At 34.4% G+C, this 19,576-nt stretch overlaps 2 protein-coding genes and 4 non-coding genes across 10 annotated transcripts in view; 4 read left to right on the top strand and 2 right to left on the bottom strand.

The window, feature by feature from the left end:
- The window catches only part of nhr-27 (Nuclear hormone receptor family member nhr-27), a gene marked incomplete at both ends in the record, with an annotated part of 102,695 nt that overhangs the window by 5,280 nt on the left and 77,839 nt on the right, over positions 1-19,576 (bottom strand). The gene's annotated exons all lie outside the window — the stretch shown is intronic.
- On the top strand, positions 1,750-17,488 carry rgs-2. 4 transcript variants are annotated; one of them, NM_001392863.1, is made up of 5 exons: positions 1,750-1,840; positions 14,736-14,780; positions 15,621-15,682; positions 15,732-15,850; positions 16,433-17,481. In NM_001392863.1, exons 1-5 carry the CDS (start codon positions 1,758-1,760, stop codon positions 16,667-16,669), a joined length of 546 nt encoding a protein of 181 aa, NP_001379248.1. In that variant the 5' UTR covers positions 1,750-1,757; the 3' UTR covers positions 16,670-17,481. The 4 variants fall into 4 exon arrangements, with proteins under 4 accessions (NP_001379248.1, NP_510124.2, NP_001123134.1 ...); NM_077723.6 differs by lacking the exon at positions 1,750-1,840 and adding an exon at positions 10,908-11,226 and having other exon boundaries at positions 16,433-17,488; NM_001129662.4 differs by lacking the exon at positions 1,750-1,840 and adding an exon at positions 11,171-11,517 and having other exon boundaries at positions 16,433-17,461.
- Positions 5,023-5,043, top strand: 21ur-15144. The gene has a single exon (NR_072301.1).
- On the bottom strand, positions 10,699-10,939 carry F16H9.4. The gene has a single exon (NR_072302.1). It is a non-coding gene; the product is annotated as an Unclassified non-coding RNA F16H9.4 (non-coding RNA).
- Positions 12,854-12,944, top strand: F16H9.5. The gene has a single exon (NR_102220.1). It is a non-coding gene; the product is annotated as an Unclassified non-coding RNA F16H9.5 (non-coding RNA).
- On the top strand, positions 14,308-14,450 carry F16H9.6. The gene has a single exon (NR_102221.1). It is a non-coding gene; the product is annotated as an Unclassified non-coding RNA F16H9.6 (non-coding RNA).

A 19,576-nucleotide genomic window follows, 5' to 3' on the forward strand; every position in this document is an offset into this window, starting at 1 on the left:
TTCTTACATTGATCGCTTAGAAGTTTTTCAATTCAATTAAACATACCATTCTCATATCCAATTTCATCGAGGGATCAGTGATCAAATCTTTTTTGATCCACTATTATTGTTTAGCATTGTTCATTCAAATGTCAATATTGCCCTCGTATTTTTTTTTCATGTCGTTGCAAAATCCAGTACATATTAATTGCGTAGGTGATTTGAGAATAAAAGTTCATTTTTTTGCGGAGCATTTGAGATGGTTCGAAAAACAACTGATTCTGTGGAAAATGTTCAGTGAAGTAATTTTTAACATCAGAAAGATTCATTAGCTGTTTGAAAATAAGAATGATTAGTACGTGAGAGTACTGTAGGGTTACTGTAAACACTAGGAACACTAGGTGTTCTGTACTCAAATTTCCACCAATTTTTTTTATTGACATTATTAAATTGTTCAACGTATTCAAATTGAAAACTTAACAGTTCCAGCCCTAAATTCGTTTCAATTGGATGATTTCCTATACATTAGTGCCAAAAACCACAACCCATTAGACTGCATCCGTGAAATGTGGTGTGCTAGCTCAATTTATAAATTGAATGCAAGTATTTTGGTCTTCAGTGAAATGCTAATTTGGAAAGTATGTTTTTCATTTTAACATTTGCTTTTAGGTGTTTAAGTGAACATTGAAAAAACGTATAAACTAACAAAAAACTGACTTTCTCAGTTTTTTTTTTGCTTTTTTTTCTTCTCTTGTGTGGAAAGCCAACAAACCAATTGGTTTTGTTTCAAGTGCCCAAACATGTTGTGTTTTTTTAAACTTTGTAGCTGTGGTCAAACTTGACAAAAGGGCTAACATGTTTTCTCATAAAAATAATAAATTAATTAAAACAATTAAAATCTTGTTTTTATGCTAATTTTTTTGATTTGGAAGTAATGTGGAATCTAGTAGTAGGAAAATCCTATAATTTCGAATAACTTTGTCTTAAATTTCCGCAGTAAAAGTTTAATATTTATGTTTACATATTTCTGGAATGGGAAATCAGAACAACATATTTTATGCAACAATAATCATATTCCATCCCACACACTTTCATTCGCAATCGCCTTAAACGGTTTCACACATGACAAAATGTTTTTGGAAACTATTCTGGTTTTTTTGTATATTTGCTTTGAAAAAAAAGTGAAAATTTTCAGTTTCTTCCTGAAATGTAGAGATTTGTAAAATGTTGCTAATTTTTTTGTTAATAATTAAGGAATTTTAATTTTACAAAAGTAATGTGCTAAAGCAGGGGTGATCCATTTTTAAATTGAAACATTACAGTTGTTTAATCTAAGCAAATTAAAAAAATATATACTAAATCCAAATTGTGTTTTTATAATAGTTTTAACTTTCAACACTTGAAAATCTGAAAAAGTTGTTCTTTTGCCAAATGTCAAACGGATCGCATGACACGAGACCTCCAGAGCGTCAGTGGCCCCAGTATCTTTTGAATTTTCACTCATCATCCATATATTCATTAAATATAGTGAGAGAATGAAGGGAAAAGGGAAAGAAAAAAGAAAGAAGTGGTTCTAGTATTATGTATGCGTGTGTCCGCGAGGCATCGATATATTCCGCCACAGCCACAAGTGTCCCATCCTCTTCTTCTCATCAAGGTTTTTTCTTCAATGAGGTTCTATTCATTTTCTAAACTTTTTCCTTTTTGAACTTTTTTCTTCCTTTAAATTCATGTTTTGTTTGAAGTTTATTTTACCGGATAAACTTTCAGAGGCAAACATGTCATGTGCAATAAGTTGTTTTGGAAAAATCATCGTTTGTGTCACTCACAATTCTTCACCAAGCGGTAAACCGTATGTCAGGTTAGTTGAGTTTTGCGTTGAATTTAATTGTTTGAGTAGGTCATAACCAAATTTTCGTTAATTTGACACTTGTATAAGCTTGTTTTTTTAAGACAACAAGATTTATATAGCATTTTCTATGTTAATTCTGTGTCAGAGAATGTTAATTAAGCAGTAATTAGCCCCAAAGAGAAAAACTTAGGTGATAAATTAAAACCTTTAGAAACACACTTCAGAATCAAAAGTTCAAATTAATTTCATTCTTTTTATGGTCCCTCAATTTCGTTCCGCAACGTGAACTTTGCGAAATATTATAAAAAACTATGTCTCCCCTTTATGTTTGCTCCGACCTCTTTTTTTTTCTTTTTATTCCGTCTCCAATCATGCAGTTCTCATTAAATCTGATTCACTGCAAGAAAAAAGTGCGTATGCTCAGGCGTGCTCAGTAGCTCACTTGCCTTCCTCACATGAGGAAATAATGAAGAGTAGCAGTAGAAGAAGCGGATGGAAATTGAAATGAGAATGAGAGGACAGGAGACGGAAAAGAAAATGTATTCGATTAACCAAATGTTACGTGACAAGGACAAATATTCCATTATTTCTCTAGTCAACAGCCAAAAAATTAACGACAGTTGTAATGCAACACTTCAAAAAATTAACAACAAAAGGTTAAAAATTAAAAACTTTGAAAAAACCGCATAACATTGTGATTATTGTAATATTAACTAATGCCGTGTATACTTCAAATTGTATTTTTCAAAAATGAAAAGAAAGCAAATGAGTGGCAAGTTCAGCTTGCCCAAATACTCTTTATTAGTGCTGCACTTTATTGCTAAACTTTGCTGCTCATATTATGGTTCTCTTCTTTTTTATAATACAACAAAAACAGAATAAATAATGCTCAATTATTTTTCTATAGTTGCCTAATTAACTGCTTAATGATATCTTCAAAATGGACCGAAGTATATCTTTCCAAAATGGAGCAATGGAGCGCAGCACTGATCGAGACCATAGGGTAGTAATTTGGAAATTCAAAAAGTTGCGAATATATACAATTATACCATGTTTGTTATCAATCAAAGGAGAGCTTCGTAATTCACTGCCCATTCCCGACGCTGTTGCCTTCTGATAGTCATTTATTTCAAGTTAGGCGCAGCAGCATGCTGCGCCAAAATACACATTCATAAGTAATTATAGGATAGGTGGTTGCTAGAGAAATCTAAATTAGAGGTTTGTCATACTCCCCGTATGGCTGCGTCAAGGATTCCAAAATTTATAACTGAAACAACAGTGATACAGAAGGCTTTGCAAAATCTTCTCTGATAGTTAGACAATTTCGATATGAGGATTCAAATTCATACAACAATCATCTACATAGATAAATAAATAAAATGAATCTAAGCCAAGTTGCCCTGACAAAGTCTTCTGAAACAGGTGTCATATCCTAGACAGTCATCCTTGCATACGTCAATGGTAACTGAGTTCTATTCTGCGTTTTATCTTTCTCATTTTCATTGTTGACTACATTTGCAAGTAAGAAAGCGCTGGCTCTCCAACTTCTCCACCCAGTCATTAGAAGAGAAGCGATCATGTAGATTTGATGACATGACCAACATTCTTGCTGTAATTGCAGCTTCGGAAGAAGAAAAAAAAACTTCGAACTTGAAAATCTTGTTTCTTCTATTTCTCGTCTCTGTTTTCTTTCCGAAGTTCTTACTCAAAACTCTATTCCACGGTTCTACGTAAACTTCTGAAGAATACAAAAATGAGTGGTCCGAACCACGCAGTGGTTTTTGACAGCATTGGAGGAGAAAATCAAGCGGTTCATCAACCGACGTCTATCAGCCGTTGGAGCAAGTTTTTCAGTGTGGTCAAAGGGTTGGGATGCATTCGATGGACAAGACACAGGTATTTTCTCTGAATCCTCTTATAATTGTTTCTGCTTTGTGCGCATGAGTTTTCTTTTAATATTCTATCAAATCAAAGGGCCGTTTACACTAAATTTGGGAAAGTTGATGGTATCTTTCTCTCTCTTTCTCTCTCTCTCTCAAAATAATTTTTTGCTTAATCTACTAAGCAATTATCAAAATGCGGCTTGCACTTCTCCGATTGACTATTTTTTGCTAGAGATTTCGTTTAAATAGTCTTTACCTTTAAACATTTTCACTTCATTTTACAACTATTTCTTCCAATTTTTTTTCTTATTTTGCTGAGCTAAGATCACTGGTCAAATCACTAGAATCACTAGAATCAACAAAAAAAACATCATCAAGAGCTCTCCAAGATCTTCTTTGAAAACGACAAACAACGATTGCAAACAGTGAAATTTGCACCTGAAATAGTACTACGTCAGCAGCTTAAGTGTGAGCGGAAAATATCTCGAATCCAAAGGACTCCAATATTAAGGTGGCAGGTGTATCTGGTCAATATTGAATACATTTACTTGAAAACTTGCTCGGCATCAGTTCATTAAACTTGCGATTTTCGGCTTTATTGGATCTTACTTTGTCGAGGTTCTACTTATTCTCACAACTTGCTGCGAATGCGTTCTTCAGGTTCTTGTATCATGGCTTTAATCGATTCTCTGATTGATTTATGGTAAAGTTAAATGTTTGAAACTTCTCGACAAGCACACACGTGATAAGTTGGTGAAAACAATAAACAGCGATTTATGTTGCTACGCAAATTCCTTTAAACTAACAATTATGTTTAATTTCAATTATTCTATGTTTCTAAATTTAAATAAAAATTGAAGTGGCGTACCGCTTGTACATATATCATATTAAATTTTTGAAAATAAAATTGAAATTTGTATTTACTTTCAAGTAAAAAAAAAACTTGAAAAAGTTTGCGCAACTTTTTGGGGAAAAAAGGTAAAAACCATGTTTCCCCCGTTTTTTGATTCGTAAATAAAAAGTTCAAATTTCCGTTGAAAAGTTTCATTATGATATTCATTTATTTTACCAACAATGAAACGATTTCAATATTTTTTTCCACTAACCGTACTCTATAAAAGATGACTGTGACTTTCGGAGATTTTTATTTAAAAACTTCTCGAATTGCTCTTTTTTGCCGCATAATTTTTATTGTTAAACAAAAAATATTAATCGATTTGAATTAGTTTAGAATATAAAAATGTTCGAGAAGAAACGCAATCTGTTCCACACTTCCGTATTAAGTCCGTACTAATTATGCTATTATATTCAAACCCCCCACAACTGACAGTTCACATATCAGTACAATGAATAACACCGCTGTAATGCATTACTTAGGTAACAATACTCTTTGGGTGATTTATATTTTCTAAGAATATTGAGACAAAACAGCATTTTTCATCTGTTCGACTAGTGTTCTTTGACTTTGTTGTTTATCCCCCCAAGGTCCGCTCATTCTAAACGCGCCACCATTTCGTGACAAAAATACTAGTTATCAAAATCTCACAACGTCCTACTTTACTCTGTCTTGCTTTTTCCTTCTTCTTCATCTTCGCGTGAGCTTTTCGCCTTCTCCAGGTATTTCACCATCTGCGAGGCAACGAACAATTTCCTCTTCTGTCTCACTTCTGATTTTCCTTCCATAATTTTTTTGTCGCTCTGCCCACGGCTTAATAATTTCATTTTCCTGGAGTGATGAACTGTTCAAAAATGAGCTCTATCTCTGATGAGAATGCTTTCCCGAAACGATCTGCACGTAAAACTCAACGCAAACGTTTCAACATTTTTGAACTTCATACAACGGTCCGCCAATTGTTGGAAGATTGCTGGTAAGTAAACGTTTAATTCGATATTTTTTGCGGTAGTCCTGTAAATTATCTTTAAAATGTATCTATCTAATTTATTTTAAATATGTATTTTAAGTATTTATAAGTGTATGTCGGTTTATGTAAACGTATATTTGATTTTTTTTTAAATAATAATATCGCAACTTGTTGTTTCTACTTATGCGTATATGGCTATAGACATTTTCATGGGTTGAAGTCATTTCTCAATCAAGGTTGTCGATAATGCTAAATCATAATGAATGAACTTCAGTTTTCTATTGATATCATTTTTTTTTCAGAACCTAAAATTTCGAACTTTCTATGTGCTTTCAAGTAACTTTTAGAGGGTTCAGTACAGGGGTGTGCGGCAAATCTCAAAGTTTTCCAAGCTCAACAAATTCGGCAAATCTACTTTGTTGAAATTAACGGCAAATTTGTCGCACACCCCTGATGCCTATCTATAGTCCGATCTATATCTGTGACTTGGTACATAACAACCTACATTTGTTTCGCTTAGCTCTGCGTCGCCCCTTTTTTCTGTGTGAAATTCTAGTCCCAGTCCGGAAGGACTGTAATTTGCAATATACCAAATGACCGATATGGATTGCACTATAGATTACTAGAATGTCCAGATGTCTTTCCGCTAAGCGGTATAAAGTTGTCTTTGTATTGTGCGATCTATATCTGTAACTTGTCACATAGCAACCTACAGTCTTTCCGCTTTGGACTGCCGCCCATCGGCTAAGCATGGACACACAAAAAGAAGTAGGGACACAGAGTAAATCAGAAAGACTGTAGGTCACCAAGTTAACGTTGGACCAGAAGCTGCAGGAAAATGCGGAGTTCTAACAGTGCCGAGTTTTTTCGAACATGCCAATTTTTGGGTATCATGCGTTGCCCGGAACTAGCCAAACAGCGCCTCTGTCTCAGCGAACATCATTGATGCAAGGATTGAAACCCCGTCATGCTGGTGGAACACAGGTCATTAGATAAACTATTAGATTATCTCGTTTAAATGGGGGCTCTAATCTGTGATCAAACTAATAACTGGAGTCTTGGAGATACAATACGGTATTCATAAACAGTACTTAATGCTTTGGTCACTTTTTGTAGTCGGTTTTAAAACATGTTTGAACTTTTTGATGGAAACTCACATATTCTCATTTGTAAATGTTAGAAAAAACTTTGCAAAATTATTCAAAATCTTTCAAAAACCAGTTAGCTCAATTTTGACCTTCTGATTAGACAAAAATCTATCAAACTCGCTTGTCTGGTTATCATGAAGCTTGAACAAATTTGCTGGAGCGTGAATATATCGAAGATTTTTTAGCTTTTTTTGCCTGCCAAATTTCACAAATCACTCATTCTCTTCTTTTCTTCTTCCCTTTAATGCGCTCTTGAATGCGCCTGCTGCTCCGCCCATCTTTCCATTTGTGTTTGTCAACCTGACTCAAACGAGGAAAAGAGAAGCGCGAGAAACGTTAGAAATTTATCTTCCCCGCCCTCCCGGTTACCCGGAGAATCCTTTTCATTCTCTGTTGTCGGATGTTTTTGAATCATCCATAGACAACAACGACCAATATCAAAAGTCGTTGCAAACTGTGTTCTACTTTTATTCAAAATATTTGACAGTATGACCACAGTTGGTCCATCTGGCACTAATACCAATGGACTTTTCATTCGAAACCCCAACCTTCCTGAGATCGAACAGAATGATGTACATACAGCTGGCACCTCAGAAACAACAATTTCCCTATTAAAAAGAATTATTATATGCCCTATAAAATGCATACGACTGTGCTTCAAAAAGAATACAGAAACTGTCACGGAGTGAGTTTCTATTTTGACTTTCTATTTTAAAAAATTCAATTTCTACAAAATATTCAACAGCTTCTTCATTTTAAATGTACTTTTTCGTTTGTATTAAAATTGTCTGGAAAATTCGTAATTTCTATTTGATTTTCACCTGTCTCACATATTGGAGGTCTAGGCTGCGTTTAGAATAAATTTAATACATGAGACAGCTTTATAAATAACAAGAAAATTCAAAACTCAACGTGATGTCACTTTGAATATCATTCAAAGGCGGGATCGAAAATTTGAACTGCTACCAAAAATACATACAGGTATTGAAAATTTTAAATATACGGTTTTTGAAAAAAAATTTAAAATACTATTCGCAAATGGGGAAACCTAACAAATAATCACGTTTTTCAAACATTTTCTAAGCTCCCAATTTGAACTCTCGTATCCTGATAACTAACAAGATAATGACTTAAAGAATAGTTTTTAAAAAAAGTTTCATTCTTATAAACAATTCAAAGGTAATTTTTTCTCGTAAGTCACATATTCAGCATAATATTGTTGTACTGCGCAATTTTAAAATATTCTAATTGCAGTTCAAACGAATACGTATGAAAAATTTCATTACATAGTTTGGAAGCATTTCTGTTATTGTAAATGTTTCCCCTTTTTTTGTCAAGTCTGAAAATACTTCGAAGTTTTTTTGTTTCAGTTTTTCTTTTTATAGTATTCTCTTTTATTCCAAGATTAATACTTAAAAATCTGTTAATTGAAACCACTTTGACATTATGTAACTTTTGAAGTGAACAAAAGAATTCCAGAGAGCTATAAAACTTGGCATTATTTTTTAAAATTTCCAAACTTCCCTGAGTTTAAATCATTCTCATTCCTATTTGTGTTTTCAAAATTACAGGTTTCCACTTTTCTAAAAATGAAAAAAAAACAGCTGAAAAATGGTTAGAAGCGTCGAAATCCAAAAAGTCCAATGCATCAGAATATGAAATTAGCATGTTTATTTGAATTTTTGAATTTTGTTTAAGTCGCAATGCAAGAACGGTTTTAAAATGTCTGAAAATGTTCACTTAAAACTGTTCATGCAGATAAATTGGCAAATCAGGCCGAAAATCGATACGCTTGACAAAGTAACTAAGATTCAACAAAAAAATCACTGTAATAAAACATCAGCTCAGCAGATGATACTGATACAACAACTTATCCAAAAAATTGGTTGATGTGAAAATCGATAAGAGTGCCTAAAAGTGTGAAATTAAGCATATATATATGCTTAAGCAATATATCAAATGAAGTCGAACATTTGTATTATTCAACGAACAAATCAAGATTTGATCTTGAAACTCAACCAATAAACAATTTTTGATTAAACCCTTCCTGTTGGGCTAAATCATAACAAAAAAAAATTAAAAATTTGAAAATTTTTGAAATTTCAAGCCAAAAAGCATGTTTTTGGAATTTTCTTACAGTCTAGAGAATCGATATTTAGACAGTGCATTAGATTTCTCAAAAAATGACGCAAACTCGATTTTCACCATTTTTTATTCAAAAACAAAAAATTTTATTATGATATTCAGTCATGCCAACACCAATGAATTTTAATTGATTTCTTACTAGCCGTACTCCATCTTTAACAAGGAAAATTATAAGATAAAACCAATAGTTCAGAGTTATCTCTTTCGAGGCTGAAATTTATTTTTGAGACCTCATCATTATCTATTTTTTTCCATTTTTGTAACAAACAGAAATTTTCTTTTTGCATAAAACACCTGTTCTCTTTTTTGGATACGTGATTGATAAAATTGATTTTGCAACTTTGAGTTTTCATGTACTTACACAAAAACCACCGACCTTCTTAATTTTTTTATTTGTTTTAAAATAAAAACTTCTTCTACTGCAACTGAATTTTTTGTCAACTCTATGGAATTTGGACCAAAAAACACTCTGCCGTTGAATTCGATTATAAATGTGTTGGAAAAGGTGACTTATCAACCTTCAGTTGGCTTTTGCAAGAGATAGCGTTTCTTTTTTCACTCTCATTTCATTTTTCAATCAGTCTTACCTGAGAAGTAGTCTGCTAGGCTAGAGGGGACAACTGAGAGTGATTTCTAAGAAGAACACAAAAACCTCCCAAAACAAAGTTTCATTAAATCTGGTTGTTTCTGTTAATTTACTTTGTATTTACTTTCTAATTGTTTCCTGATTTTTTCTTGATCGTTTCTCAGACAAGATTTGAGGTATTTTCAGAATCAGTTTTTTGAGATATAAAAAACATGAAATTTTTTTTTGTGAAATTTTTCGTGACCTAGTAACTCTCAGATTTTTCCGGAGAAGTCAATTTTTCAGCCGCAGTTAGCATTGCATTAGCCTTACCCCTAATTCCGTTTCCAAAACAATGTTCTATTTTTCTGAAATTGTGAAACTTAAAACTTAACGAAAAGCTTTGAATGATATAAATAAATTGTTTTAAATTGAGTAGATGAAACGTCGGTTCATTTTTTAAAATGTATTACTATAACAAACAGGTATCAAAATTGTTAGTTGAAATACCTTGAACTTGTTGATGATGTACCTCTCAATCATCAATTTGTGCAGCTGAAAGTTAATGAAACAAATAGTAGAAGCCTGAACATTAAAGAACAAGCTGTAAAAAATAGTCCACAAATACATATAGATGCTTTTACCAGTCTAATTTACAGTAGGAAAAAAGATTGTTCAATATTAAAATTTAAAAAAGTAGAATAGAAAGATTATGCGCCAAGTTTGTTGCCTCCCCTCTCCTCGCTTCGACCATTTGATGTTTACTCTATGCCGTCGCTCCCGTTGATTTCCTATATTATTGAACTGTCTGTCAGCCAACGAGTTTTCAATTTTTCAATTTCTCACTTTCACGGTTTTATTTTTCAAATTCATTTGTTCTCTTTTGAATTTTCTGTGGAATTCGGTCCCTGAAGAAAAAATTATGGCTGCGATCCCTCAGGTGGTTCACACGATTTTTCAGGTTTCCTGAATTTTTTAATCATTATGGTGAAACTTCGAAAAATACACATTCTGAAGTTCATAACTTCTAGATTCAAGAGCTCCAGATCCCGGAATAGAAAGATGATATGTAATGTGATAGGCACAAAGTCTTCTTCCGTTGTTAGCATAGCTCTCTTGCTCTGTTTCCCCCCACATAACTATCCAAATACTGTGCTCACTGCTCTTTGCCTCCCTGCCCCACTTTTCAATTTGATCTTCCTCTCCCTGCTCTCCTATCCACCTTCATTCATTCGTTTCCTGACTCGAAACAGAAAACAGTTCGTTTCATATTTGTCTGACCGGCTGAACCCTCTCGTGATCCTTTTTTATTTGCTCCATCAGAAGTGAGGAGCTTAAGGAAAGGCAGCAACAAAAAAAATGCACCGAAGTGATGCGGAGAAATGGTCTTGCGGAAAGAAAATCCAAAGGGGAAGGCGGGTCTCGGGAAGGGGCGGTGTGGGAAGGAAAGTAGAGAAATGGGAAAGAGAACGAAGAGGAAAACATAGTCCCTCTCACATACTCTGGTCTCCCTCACCACTGCACAGCCATCACCACAGCCGTCCCTCTCTATTTCGTCTTATATATTTTGCATTGATTCCAAAAAGCCCTGCCCCCTATTTTCTTCTACTTCATCATCGTCACCTAACACGTACGCCATCAGCCATTGACTTTTAGTGAACGAAAAAGAAAGAAAAATAATCAGATACTGAATACTAAACCCACCTCCAACACCACCAGTGCTTGTCGAAGGCACACAAAACCTTATGCGGTTACTGACGTGTGACTGTACCTTTATGGGCCAAAAACACAGGTGAGCCCTTGTCACTGTTTTGCTCCAAAATTATTGCTTGATATCAAGATACTCATGTATTGTTGCCAATAGATTTTCGTATTACTTGATTTCTGTCGACAACTGATTCTACATATTCTTGGCGAACGGTCTATTGGCTAATTAGGCTCACTTCCCCGCTCTTTCTCGAGCTCTCTTGAGACATTGACCAGTATTCTATCAGTTATTTATTGAAACTTTCAAAACTTCTACCGCTGCTGTCCAAACCGTTTATCTCTACATCGAGATGGGTGGACGTTCGTCGACTATAATGTAGGTGATGATACCGTTTCCAAAAAGTATGCACCAAATTGCAATGACATAAAACACTTATAATAATCCAGTAAGTGTCGAGCCATTTTGACTATGTGCATAATCCGAGATGGAGTCCTAGAATAATTCAGGTTTGTGTAGAAACAGAAAAAAAAGAGTATTTGAATTTTCATAAAACACCTGCAAGGTGACGTCTCTCCCAAGTACCGTGGAAATGTTGAAGTTTGTTCTCAAATTCTTGTGTATGGTACCATGCAAATCAAGGAGCATCAAGAAATGCTCTCAACAACCTTTTCAGTAATTGAAGGGGTGTATGAAACATTTGTGATAGTGGGAAAAAATAAATTTCGGAAAGATCATGCAAAACCCCTGAATTAAAATTTGGGCTAGCCTATAATTTGAAGATTTGAGATAAACGTTTATTTTAATAATCCCCCCCCCCCCCACTAAAAATTGATAATTCTTGAACAATTAACTTTTTTAGTGAACAAGGTAAATCCAATGTTGATCTTGTTTTTAAAATTGAACCACCCCAAAAAAAAACAAACATCTTATTTAAAATTCATAAGCCACGGTCGTTCGCCGTCGCCCACACAAGTTTTTCACACATACTAGTAGTTGACGCCTTAACTCAATAAATATCACCACCGAATGTATATTTAGATTTCTTATTCCTATTTTTAGCGTTTCGGACAAGGGATTCGAGGTCCTCTCTCCTATTTTCGTGGTGGTTGCGTGAGAAAAAAGTTGCGGAGAGGCGTTTTATTGCGCTTACAACAACTTCTTGTTGTGTTGTGACGTATCACTTGGCACCGGAAAACGGTTTGCGTGCCTTCCCAATTTTTTTCAATTTCTGTGCTTCGAATGGAAACTGTGAAGCTTCGTACGGAGTTCAGTGTGCTTGAATTTCTTCCATAAGTTCATGAATCTTTGATTGGATAACATTCAGTTCAGTTTTCTTGCTATTCATAACTCTTCTCAATATACACATTTTCTAACTCTTTCTAAAAATGTTTTTTTTCTTTCTCACGTAGTACTTCAACTTTTCCAGGTGGAGGGTACAGATAGTCAATGGAAAAGAAGAGCAGCCATTGGTGCCCGGATCTTTGGTATGAGTAATGGGAAAAAAATAGATTAGGAACATAACAAAAGGGAAATTATTTGTTTCTATTGTCCTGACAGAACAAAATTCATCACAAAAAAAGATGAAGGAGATTAGATATGTATTATCATTTCATTTCAAAAAGCTTGATATATCTAAACGCCGTATATTCATTCCTGTTAGACCTAAACCAGCTCACAGTCTTGCTTTCCTTTAAAAGGTCCACTAATTTGTAGGTGGAACTATATGCGAAGTCTCTCTCTCTCACATGAGTTGGGCGTGTGATATAAGACAGCGCATTTCTCTCTCGCTTTGTGCTCTATATCTCATTGAGCTCGCTGGCTTCATTCTCTTCTTCTGATTCTTATTCTCTTGTTCTTGCTAGCTACCTGTTCAACTTCATTTTTAACTATGCCCGATCATCCTCCAACCGGGTTCTCGAGTTATCTACGGAAACTTAGCTTCGCCTTCTGCGGTTGCTGTACTGAACATAGGAAGTAAGTTGACCAGTCAGATGTTGTTTTGTATTTATGTTAATTAACAACTAGACATACGCTCATTTTTTTGTTTTCAATTTTCATTTGTATCGTATTATTTTCCCTGTGGAACGTAGCTTCTAATTTCCGTGAACAAAGTTTCGTCTCAAGTATATCAAAATAACTGGCATTTTTCTCATATACCAGTTTACTCGCGTTGTGTTATGCCTCGCTATTCTAAATTTCTCCTGGTACTAAAAGCATATACAAGATATAGAAGGTATAGAGTTTCTTTGGTATGCCTTTTGAACAAGAATTCCAACGAATGTTGGAAAAGGTCCTAGACCTACCACCACATCACATATCATGTTTCAAGTTACTCTTCGAAAGCTGAATCTTGCACTTTGACAAATTCAATGTTTGTGGATGATTTGAACTTTTTGAACAATAATCTCTAAGTGTCTCAAAAAATATTGTGATTTCATTTCGGATGCTATTCTCACGGTTCAAATTTTCATGACTTTCACAAGGTCATTTTAGCGGCTTAAAATCGTTTTTAGATTTTCTTAGAAATAAACCGGAAAAAGTGTAGTTTTTTAGTTTTTCCCAGTGACGTCTCAAACCGTGGGAATATTCAGTGTGTTTTGCAAATGTGAAGTAAGAAAAAAGTGGGAAGAAGGAATGGGTTTAGGATTAGATTTTTCTTCGTTTTTTTTTCGTTGTTAAAATCTAATTGAATACGTGTCTGTGCCTTTGATCCCCAATTTGAACAATCTTCAATCAAGTAGAATTGCATATATACACAAAAAATGCTCATTCGTCTTGCTCTTGCCAATCCCATATGCTTGGCTTCTTCTTCTTCTTTTTTCCAATATAATATCCAGGAGCATATGACCGAAGCGATTAATCCTTGACTCTGTTAGAGAGCGAAGACGCTCCTAATCCTATCGCTCTTGTTTGCCTCTCTTTAGAAAAAGAACCTCTTCGAATTTCTGAGCCATCAGTGCGTTTCATTTTTCTACAAGATATTGCAAGTGTAGATTTTTGAAGAAGTAGAAATTATCTGTAGAAACCAGCCCGTGAAAAAAGAAAAAGTAACAGCTTATTCATTACTAATACCCTGGACTTTTTGCACTAAGTCTCCGTGCTCGCCTGCTTCGGCTCCGCCCAACCAATCTCCCCACTCCACGTCTTCTACTAGTTTTTTTTCTGGAGAGAGCAGCAGAAGGAAAAAAGAAACAAGGAAAGAAGACACCCTTTTTCTTATTTTTTCTCCCTTTTCTCCTGAGCAAGCTACAAGGCTCGTCGAATCCGAATCCGAAGCAGCAGCCGCCGTTGCTCTTCTGTGTCTCAATTTATCAATTATTCATCAACATCATCTGCCACTTCGCTGAAGTTGGGAGTTGAATTTGAATTCCAACATTTCGAATTCAGTTTTTGTTTCTCGCCGGCACAGGCCAACATTATCCAAACTCTGTCAAAATAGGGTTCCTTTGTGATTGTGGTGACAAAATGGGAGCAGTTCTTCGGAACTGTTTTCGCAATAATTATGAGTAAGTTCAGGAAAAAATTACGAGTTTAACAAATAGTTTTTGATATCAATATTGCTTTGAAACGTTTATAATACTATCAATTTTCAGCGGAAGCGTCTCGGTCGAAAAGAAAAACCAGGAAAACGATGGCCCGTAAGTTTGATTATTTGCTTCTTATTTTAAAATTTACACTAAATTGTTTGAACTTCGGATAGTCACACATTTCTGTCTTCTATCATAAACTGATTGATCAATTGATCAATTGCGTCAGTGTAGATACAATCGTACTTTTTATTTGTAGCCCTTTTATGTTCGGAAAAACTCAGATGAAAAACACGACATTTAATGCCACAAATTTTGAGTTGACGCACAGAAACTTCAATTTGAGGTATAAATTCAATTTTGAATAATATTTCATATTCATACATAATTTCAATCTGGTATCTAGTTCTAGGGAACTAAAAAACATGCACGTCACTTTGGCTTTTTTCAAACCAATAATCAAGTCTTCCACTAACTGACCATTTGAAGTTGTGGAGCTGCAATGATAAATTTAAGTTAAGATGTTTCTGTTTTCATTTTCAAGAAACAAGACAGAATAAGAAACCTTAAATATTCAGTGTTGTTTCTCATGCCCTCTTTTGTGCCGTGCTGTCTTTTTCCATAAAGCATGCCTGTCAAAATAAAGAAGGAAAAAGTCGAAGAAATCACCTGAGTGAATGTGACGTGTGACGTCGGTAACCAAATTGGCCACATGCACAAAACACCTGGCATTGAGAAATATTAGGTTTTGGCATGGATTCTTGATTAAAGCTGGTTGTACTAGTCGACTTTTGAAGAAACAGTAATGAAAACATCCGGCTTTTTGCTTAGATAAGCTTCACTTAGCACATAGATTAAAGAAAATCTGAAAGATAAAGGATAAAACGATATTTTGAGAGAAAAATTCCTTTCTAATTCGGTATGGATGTTTTTTTTATTTTCATGTTTCAGACCCACTTATGAAATTGTTTTCGGATGGTCGCAATCTTTTGAGAACCTCATGAAACACCGAGGTGAGCTAATTTCGTATACCATTTTTCAAAGCCATACATATATTTTCAGCTGGACAAAAGTACTTTGCCGAATTCTTAAAAGGAGAATACTCAGATGAAAACATTCTTTTCTGGCAGGCGTGTGAAGAGCTCAAACGAGAGAAAAATGCCGAGAAAATTGAAGAGAAGGTCAGTTTAAGTAACGTTTAATTAAAAAAAGATAATATAAGAAGCAGAAGTGCATTTGATGAATCAACTAATAGCTTAATGACCGGAGTATTATATATATATATATATATATATCTCATTACTGGCTAATTCCCATGTTCTAATGACCCGGCCAACTAGAGAAAAACCTATCAAAGTACACTTTATAAACCTTGAAACCAAACCTTTCAACCGAGGGAGAATTTGAAAAGTATTCTGGGGGATTAGACGTGTATCTGAGAAAGTATCAGTTGAGTTTGGCTGGTATTTAGAAAAAATGACTCCGTGTTCAATGATCAATATGAATCTTGCTTGAATGACCAACTTTTTGAGAAACTATAATAGTGTGTTTTAATTTTGAATCAGAAACATGTTTAAAACATTTTGTAGATTAGATTCAGAGGATTTTCCAAACATCTTGAATTTTTGAATTCCAATTCCTAAATTCAAATGGGTGAAAATAAACATTTTAGAATTAGCAAGAACTGATCATTTCATCAAACATGTTATTTTCACACACACACACACACACACATTCTAAAGGTTTCATAATAAATTTTTCAGGCTCGCATTATCTACGAAGATTTCATCTCGATCCTTTCCCCAAAAGAAGTTTCGTTAGACTCTCGTGTCCGTGAAATCGTTAACACCAACATGGGACGTCCATCTGCCTCCACCTTTGACGAGGCTCAAAACCAGATCTACACCCTTATGCAAAGAGACAGCTACCCACGATTCTTGGCCTCCAACATCTACAAGACCGTGATGGGCACCTTCGGAATCAAGGAGGAAGCCGTTTGAGCGGTTCCCTCCGGGTAGGGATCCAAAACATCGTGTTTCTATTGATTAGCTTTCGATCCCAATGTTTCCCCCGATTTCCAAAATTACCGTGATTTTTCTTGTTCTGTGTCATGTTTTTCTGTGACCTATTTTCCATTATATTTCCCGACTGTAAAATCATTTGTTCATTACTCCTTTCCATTTTTTTGAAAATTCAACATTCCAACAAATTGAAACCTCTTGTTTGTTCCCTTTATCCAAAAAGTCGAGCCATCTATTTTTCAGGGTTACTTTCTTCTTAAAAAACAAAAATGACACAAAAAACTTTTTTTTCATTCACTTCTCCAAGAATTTTCAGTCTCTTTTTTGTTATCCTTCTGTTTTACGGACCACAAAGATTTTTCCAACTACTTTTCCCCCAAATCAAGTGTAACACTAATATCAACTTTTTGCTACAGGCGTTTTCCAATGTAGTGCACCATTTTCCAATGTAGTGCTTTTAATTAACAAATGTAAAAATTGTTTTTTTTCTCACGGAAATATATTCACCCAACGCTAAACTATTTTTCCGCATCATCCCGTCCCTAAATTCAATGTGATATGAATTTTACTGCTTATTAATGTTTTCCAAAGTTGTCATCAATTTCTCACATTATATATTCTTTGCGAAACCTTTTTAATTCTACTATATAATGTCTGAAATTCATTCTGAAGCTTAGCCTCTTCACCATGATCTCTTGCTATTATCCCTTCAGCAACTCTTCTTTGTCCGATTTTTCATTGATCCGGTGTTCCTAAATTTTCTATTACTCAACCTGAAATAAATGATACTATCACTGATGCTGTTAAAAAATCATAATCATCGTAATTTTATCACTCCATTTCTATGTGTATTAGAATCACTGAAGAATGAGCTTTTCAAACGCCAATTTTTTCTCATACTATTATTTTTGTTTTTCATCAAACTTCGTTGATTGGTGTGCGTGAGAAATCATGCGAAATGAAACTCCGCCCCTTTTTTTCGTCACTGAGAGTACACGAATATTTTGACAATTGGTTGCATTTATAAGAAACAAAATGAGATTTGTGTTACGAATAAGACATAGGAGCGTATATTTGATGTATAAACCAGAAAGTCTGAAATGGGAAAAAACAAAGCAATACAAGGAAGAAGTGTGTCAAAAATAAAGTGCAAGAAAATAACGTGTATTAGTTGTCAAAAAAGCTCTATTTAAGTTTGATTAGTTTTATTATGCGGCTTGAAAAATATACTAATAAAAACGTCGACAAAGCTTTGGTTATGCTCAGTGACTTTGTTTGATTCTATTGCACAACTTCAAGATCAACACTAGTTCCCAGTAATAATGTTTTCGAAGTAGTGATTGCCATCTGGTGCAACAAGCCGTGAACTACCGGAAAATTGCAATTTAATGCACTTTTTGCATGTGCTTGCAGTGAACCAGAAACTTATGAAAATTTGCCGGTATAGATCAAACAATCGTGATACTGATGGGAAGGTACAACAGAATTTGCATTTCCTGTGATTATATAAAACATTTTGGTTTTCATGACCATTTCAAATAAATGAAGCTGCACTGTAACTGAAACAGAATAGCTCCACAACTTCCACAAATAAAATTTTGCGGAAAAAATGGAAACCATTCCCATGGTGCTAAAATGATCAGATATTATAATAAAACTATTTAAAAAATTTAGACATTTTTTATTTCAAGCCAAAAAGTAGTAAGAACTCAGTTTTTACCTATTTTTAAAAGTCGTCGATAAAAAAAAACGTTTCCTTCCTGTGATTTTTTATTTGTGTTCATTCAACATGCGTTACTTGTTGAAAATGTTTTAAAGTGAAATTTGGTAGTGTTAGACGCATATAAATGGTTTTTTATTAATTATTTTCTCACTGGCCCTAGTCGACTTTCAATCAGGATCACAATGGAAAAATGAAGGTATCGAAAAGTATCTTCACACATTTTGTAATAGACTTGATGTTTTGAGCTTTAACATTATTTGCTTACAGTTTTAAATCTATAGATAAAAATTACCACAATTGTTTGAAAGATACTCAAAATTTTGTATTTCTTGCCGGTGTTCTATGAATTATTCAGTTCCGGCATTTTCTAAAGTAATTGATTTGCTGTAAGTTAGCAATGTCGCTTTCTCAGCAATTGTTCCATTCATCATAAGCGTGCGAATATAATTTTGTTTTCCATGATATATCTACTTGATCACGTGTATTGAAAGAAGACTGGTAAACGACTACTATTTGGATGTTTGTGCCATTTTGAGCAGAACAGTGTGCATTTAACTGACATAAAAATGAACTATCATGATGGGAGGGATTTTCGTGAAGTAAACTGGCAAGAATAAATGCATGTTTCTTGTAACAGTCGAAGTGAATTACGAAAATTATTGATTTGACAAAAAATCGTTGTGCAAAATTTCATGGTTTTTGCTACTGCTACAATTCATATACATCTATAGAATTGACGTCTAAGATAACATTGATAATAATCACAAACATAGATTAATTTAATTTTTGAATGAATCACCATCACTTACTTAAAAACACTTTTATCTTTAAAAAAAAAAGAGAAAAGAGAAAACGTGTTATATTTTAAATTGCAGAGAGCAATGGCAATCGACCCTGTCCAATGGTCCCCTCGCGAGCTGCGGGACTGTCCCGCAACCTCCCTTCGCGATCATAAAAAACACAGGGAGACCGATTTTGCTCATTACGCGCAGGGTGACTCATTTGTCATATGTATGTAGACCGTTCGATAATTGCTTTAAAGACGAGCCACCTCTTTTACCTGCCGCATTAATATAATTGCACTTTTCAAATGCTACGGTAGTATTGATCAATGTGTTCATAGACCACTCATGACATGTTACAGAATATTTGATAATGGTAGA

The sequence above is a fragment of the Caenorhabditis elegans genome, chromosome X, assembly GCF_000002985.6.
Source record: "Caenorhabditis elegans chromosome X".
NCBI classification, from domain to species: Eukaryota; Metazoa; Nematoda; class Chromadorea; order Rhabditida; family Rhabditidae; genus Caenorhabditis; species Caenorhabditis elegans.